Source organism: Electrona antarctica (genome assembly GCF_951216825.1).
Source record: "Electrona antarctica genome assembly, chromosome: 6".
NCBI lineage: Eukaryota > Metazoa > Chordata > Actinopteri > Myctophiformes > Myctophidae > Electrona > Electrona antarctica.
In genome coordinates this window covers 11,733,315-11,740,002 of record NC_136811.1, presented here as the reverse complement: position 1 = coordinate 11,740,002, position 6,688 = coordinate 11,733,315, and the positions used below count along the sequence as shown (strand labels likewise).

At 46.9% G+C, this 6,688-nt stretch overlaps 1 protein-coding gene across 1 annotated transcript in view; it reads right to left on the bottom strand.

The window, feature by feature from the left end:
* Positions 1-4,743, bottom strand: part of LOC306924951 (uncharacterized protein) — a 37,937-nt gene extending 33,194 nt beyond the window's left edge. The window contains exons 1-2 of the mRNA XM_079503631.1: positions 4,404-4,743; positions 1,016-1,206 (exon numbers count right to left, since the gene is read on the bottom strand). Coding sequence (XP_079359757.1) covers positions 1,016-1,070 — 55 coding nt within the window. The 5' untranslated portion in view covers positions 1,071-1,206; positions 4,404-4,743. The remainder of the gene's footprint in view (positions 1-1,015; positions 1,207-4,403) is intronic.
* Positions 4,744-6,688: the final 1,945 nt, after the last annotated feature.

Below are 6,688 nucleotides of genomic sequence, written 5' to 3'. Positions count from 1 at the left end.
GTCGGTCCTAAAGGTTTTCAAAGAGATATACTGTACCTGCCAGACAGTATAGGATACAAAGGCTGAAAGGCATGCATTTACATTCCAATTGGTGCTTGAGGGTCGCGCTCTATGCTCAACGGCCAATCCGCTGTCCACTAATAGTTCTCAGGTCTTGTTTTGGTCCTCTTTTTTTCTCTCATTTTGGCCAGGCAGAAATGGATTTGGACAGGCCTGTCCTTGCTTTGTTGTAGATGCGCCACTGGCCCACTGTCTCCCAAACAGTGGGTCGGGACTCAATGAGTAGTGAAAATAGCAGATCTACATACAGTAGAAGCTTGCAACGCGCCGCAAAGCGACGTGGTGTGAGCTTGTATGATCTGCTATTTTCACTAATTTGGGTCCCGGGCAAATGTCTAATCTCTCTCCTGGGCCTAGAGCTAAGAGTTTGGGAACCACTGCCGTAGCCTACTCAAGGTAGATTGGCACTACAGTTACTCCCCCCCCCCCCCCCCCCCCCACACACACACACATTTAAAAACCTAATGTAAAGGTTCTTGCACACTTGTTTTTCAGATTGTTTCAGTTTCAGTTTTTTTCAGTTTTTCCAAAAAACACGTCCAGTCTGCAAGTACCTTAATGGTAATTTAATTCCAATATGTGCCGTTTCACCCAGTGCTGCTTTAGGCTACAGTATGTCCTCCCTTTATCTCTCATCGTGGCACAGTATTTGACGCTGCAGTCACAATTATTATAAACCATTCAAACGGGCACATTTTGTATACATAAGACGCCGCACAATGTGCGTCCTCCCAACATACGTCTCTGAGGGACGACCGATTGGAAATGTCAAACGTGGAGACAGACACACGCGCGCGCACACACACACACAGACACACACACACACGCACACAGTCAGACACAGACAGAGAGTGACAATCTCACCGAGGGGGATGAGAGCTGGAGGCCACGAGGCCACCCGCCGCAGCGGTACCAGCAGAGTGACACCTAATGTAAGATGGCATCTCTTCCTCACCTGAGCGGAACTTGCTCCGGATGAGGAGTGACCTCTCGGAGGCCAGCAGGGTCATGATGGGAGAGCGGTGGTGGTGGTGGTGGTGGGGGGGGGGTACGAGGGAACGGAGCAGAGAGGAAGAGTATAGGGGATTCCTGGTGTCTCTCTTTCTTCCAGGAGGAATGGACCCTTCTGTTTCTCTCTCTCTCTCTCTCTCTCTCTGTTTGGAGGAAAGAAGGAGACGTTTTGTTAATCACCAATGGATGCAAATCTGCAGACAGACAGACAGACAGACAGACAGACAGACAGACAGACAGACAGACAGACAGACAGACATGCATACTGTACTTATATGTACAGTGGAGTATAAGGCCAGGCAGTAATAAGGCCTTGGGGAGCTATTAGACAAAGTCAAAGTTCTCCGCATTTGACCCATCTCTTGGAGCGGTGAGCTGCAGTGTGCGCCGCGCTCGGGAATCATTAGTTGATTTGACCCCCCAATCCAACCCATTGATGCCGAGTGCCAAAGCAGGGAGGCATTGGGTCCCATTTTTACAGTCTTTGGTATGACCCGGCCGGGGATCGAACCGCCGACCTCCCAGTTTCAGGGCGGACACTCTTAACCACAAGGCCACTGTCTGGTTAGACAGTTTGTGAGCTTGTAGATTGGCTATTTTCAAAAGATTTTGCACACATTTTGAACTTGTGAAATGGGACATTCTGCAATAGTAATGATCCGAATTGTATTGAGAGGATAGCATCCTGTTTTAGAGGGCGTCCTAATCCTATACACATATATGTAAAACATTACATACAATACAAATACACCGTTTGTATACGAATACATGTAGGTGAAACATTACAAAGAGTACAAATACCACAATGCACACGTGCAGGAACAGTGTATAGCTTGCTATACACCATATCTACCACCCACACCCCCATCCTAACTCAATTTAAACCAAAGGAAAGGAGAAAACAGTACCACGATGACCTGCATCAAAGTTCGAAATAGAATGTGAATACAGGGAATAAATCCTGAAGCAGCCAAGAGAGGTATAATGGATCTTGCCAGTACAATCACACAAGGCCCTGCACCTACACAGATATATAGAATACATGACGCCACAGTGGAGAAAAGTAACTAAGTGCATTTACCCAAGTACTGTACTGTAGTACAATTTTGAGGTATCTGTACTTTACTTGAGTATTTCCAATTTCCAATATTTTTACTTCTACTCCACTACATCTCAGACAGAGCCAAAATGTGTACTTTTATACTCCACTACAATTATTTGAAAACTTGAGTTACTATAGTTACATTGGAGATTATCATTTTGATTAGAAATCCACCACTTCAACCCTATACATTTCGGCCATTTGAAAATAGCCGATCTACAAGCTCACAATGCGTCGCATCGCATGTAGATCGGCTATTTTCAAAAGATTTTTAACACATTTTGAACTTGTGAAATGGGACATTCTGCAATATGAGTACTTTAACTTTTAGTACTTTAAGTACATTTTGATGACGATACATTTGTACTTTTACTTGAGTGTACAACTGTACATTATGAATACGGGACTTCTACTTAACCAGAGTAATCTAGTAAGAGAGTGTTGACACGCTTTGATCTCGCCGCAAAGCGGGTGCCTATGGGTGATAGTTCCAAACATTGCTCCTATGACTGGAACTATTCCATTGAGATAGAATGAGCACTTCCGCATTCCATTGTTACAATGAGAGTCAACGGGAGTGTCATTACTCTCTTACTAGATTACTCTGCTTGTAACGGATCGTACATCTACATTGCAGTATTTATACTTTAACTTAAGTAAAACATTTGAGTACTTTTTCGCCACGATGAGACAAAGAGTGGCTCGGCAGAACCGAACGAAGAGACACTAGACGCAGACACACACACGGAGACGTGGACGTCAGGACGAAGAGACATGACGCAGACACACACACAGAGACATGGACTTCAGAATGAAGAGACATGACGCAGACTGACAGACACACGGAGACATGGACACAGACACACACACAGAGACATGGACGTCAGAATGAAGAGACATGACGCAGACTGACACACGGAGCTGGACGTCAGAATGAAGAGACATGGACACAGACACACACACAGAGACATGGACGTCAGGATGAAGAGACATGACGCAGACAGACACACACACAGAGACATGACGCAGACACACACACAGAGACATGGACTTCAGAATGAAGAGACATGGACGCAGACAGACACACGGAGACATGGATGTCAGAATGAAGAGACATGGACGCAGACAGACACACGGAGCTGGACGTCAAGCCGGCGTGAGTGACAGAGACAGGAGCCCCTGCTTGCACACGTCAATGCAGAGGTCCTGGGAGGGGGGGAGGAGAAGGGGGGGGGGGGACACACCGATTGTGACAGGGACACACGTGGAGTCACAACACCTATTAGCACAGCTAGCAGCTAGAGTGTGATCTGATGGCAGACAGACAGACAGGCACTCTAGTGGAACACTTTGTAAAAGAGAATAAGCTACGTCGGAAATAGGGGAAGAGCTGTCTAGAGAGATAGAGAGAGAGATCTGCAAAAACAGACTCTCTAATTCGCATACATGCTTCGTTGGCTCTCGCTCACGCACGCACGCACGCACGCACGCACACAAACAAGCACGCACGCACGCAGTCACGCACGCACACAAGCAAGCACGCACACACGCACGCACACCACACACACACGCACACACGCCGCTTATTAACAATATTGATTTGAACTGGCCAGTCGCAGACTCGCACAACGCCCCAAAGGAGGCCTGCTTGACAGGAAAGCACACACACACACACACACTTGCATGCCATGCACACAGCCAGGCATGCACGCACGCAAACACACACACACACCCCCAGGTGCTTGGGAACAGTCGAAGTTATGCATTCTAAATGAGCCCAATGTTCTTTTGCGATTCCCAAACAACACACACACACACACACACACACACACACACACACACACACACACACACACACACACACACAAACTATGAATTCAGAACGGCAGCACCACAGAGGACACACAATAGCAATCAGATAGCAAACCATACACCAATAGAGATTTCATCTGTTGCACCATGCAGACATGTGGTTACCTGGTGGAACACAGCAGGCAATGAGCACACACACACACACACACACACACACACACACACACACACACACACACACACACACACACACACACACACACACACACACACACACACACACACACACACACACACACACACACACACACACACACACACACACACACACACACACACACACACAGAGAGAGAGAGAGAGAGAGAGAGAGAGAAATACCAATGAGAATAAAATTAAATAGAATAGCAGAATACTTACAGGGGAAATAAAACAACCAGAGAATGGATGGAGTCCCTCAGGTTGCTGGGGATGATGACGGGGTACAGGCGGGGTGCAGGGGACGGGGGGGACAGGGGAGGTCGGAGTGGGATTTGGAGAGGCACAGAGATGGAGAGAGGGCAAAGAGAAGGGAAGACAGAACTTTTCCTTTCCCTGAAATTCAGTGAAGCTCTCCTGTCTTCATGTTGTTGTCGTCGTCTTGGCTATACTTCTGGTGTGTTTTCCGTGTAGTTCCTGAGGTCCCTCTTGAAAGGTGACACGCGTTTCTTCTGTCCTGTGTTCCTCTCTCTCTCTCTCTCCTCTCTCTCACTCTCTGTAGTTCCTCTCTGTGACTCCGCTCTTCACTCTTCTCTTCTCTCTCTTCTCTCTCTCTCTCTCTCTCTCTCTCTCTCTCTCTCTCTCGCTCGGCCCCCCGGCTGCCACCCTGTCCCCCTCCCGTCTGTCCCCTGGATATCCTTTTGGTGCCAACTGTGACCGACTGTCAAACCCCACACCCCCTCCCCCCCCCCCCCCTCTTCACCACCACCCCCTCCTCAATGGCTCTACAGCAGTGGGTTCCCAAACATTTTAGCTCGAGAGCCAAAAGAAACATCTAAAGACATTTGCCCCCCCGGGACCCAAACCATAGTGAAAGTATAGCTAGATCTGTAGATCTATAGCAAGTTTCACTACTTCGAAAAACATTTGTTTTTTTCATAATTTATGGAATTTCTTAGATCTTTCTTTTTTTTATTGCTTTTTTGGGGGGGGGGGGGGGAATGCTTTTTGAAAATGCTTAAAACAAAATGTATATAGGAAACAAAAGGAAAAAAATAGAAATAAAGGGACCCATAAAAATGTGTCCGCGACCTACAAATGGGTCCCGACCCACTGTTTGGGAACCAGTGCTCTACTACAGTATAGTATATCTGTCAGAGAGCTGGTGTACCCAACACCACCCCCCCCCCCCCCCCCCCCCCACTCCCCCCTCCCCCTCGCACCCTTTTCCTCCCTTCACACCCAGTAGCCACAGGACCCCCGGACCCACCCCCCCTCCCCCCCATGACATCTGCTGAGCGGCTGAGTGACGGCTCAGAGTAACTGTAGTCATAATGTGCTCGTCAGTGTTATATTAGCCTGGCATGGCCAGACTAATATCACTGCATATACTGTATATTATAGTCTGGAATATAGTGGCTTTCAACCCGTTTCATATCAAGGTACATTAGTATTTATTCGGCATTTGAGCCACACGGACCACCATTTGATGAGATATATCTCGGACCCTCATGCAGACTTAAGATTATTTTGTTATCATTGGATGAGATTTTGTCCACAATGAGAGACAACAGGCAAACATTGATAAAAAATAATTCAAAAATATAGCTGCAAGCAGCGAACTTGGTTAAGATTCCTTGCGAAGCATAGCGGAAGCCAAGCGGAAGAACGGAAGGGGACGTTCGGTAGGCCAATCAGAGGCAGCGTGTCTTCAAGATTCCGCTTGACTTCCTCCTCCCGTTGCAGACAGGGCGCTCCAACGAACTGCAGCGGCCAATAAGGCATCTATATTTTTTGAACCCATTTAGACCTGAGGACGATTCTACAAATGTCTTCGAAATCACGACAGTTTTCTTATAAACCGCCGACCCCCCATCTGAAAATATGTAGTTCAGGGACCTCCCAGAAGCAAAGATTTGAGTTAAAAACGTTCGCTCTGAAAGAATATATATTCAAAGATTTGCAACACATTTTTGCGATTTTTCAAAAATGGCAGACCTACAAGCTCGTAGCGCGGCACTCGGTGCCGCGCTACGAGCTTGTAGATCTGCTATTTTTCAATAGCTAAATGCTATTGAATGCTATGCATTGCACATAATGCTTAAAACACCAAAAAGGGTTCCCGCCCAAAATGGTATCTATGGGGTAAGACGGTATAGAGCGCAGGACAGGGTCCTTTGTGAGCTTCATGAGGACACATCTGCACATTTCCCCATTCTTAGACAAATGGTGAAAGCGAAAGTGGTTAAATGTGTCTTGTGGGTCTTGTAAATGTTGAACCAATCAAAAGCAAATTCAGTCAAGAGCCTGTGACTCAATAACAATAATAACCATTGGATCCATCGGGACGGTTCTGAACATAATAAGGTCTTACACTCTGCTACGGCGACGACATGCATGAGCAGGAGTTATCACACAGGCCCAGAAAGTATCAGCTCTGTTGGGGGAAAAAACTAAATGTCTTCTAAACAGTTTTCTGAAAAACCTGCGATTCTATATCAGTGGTT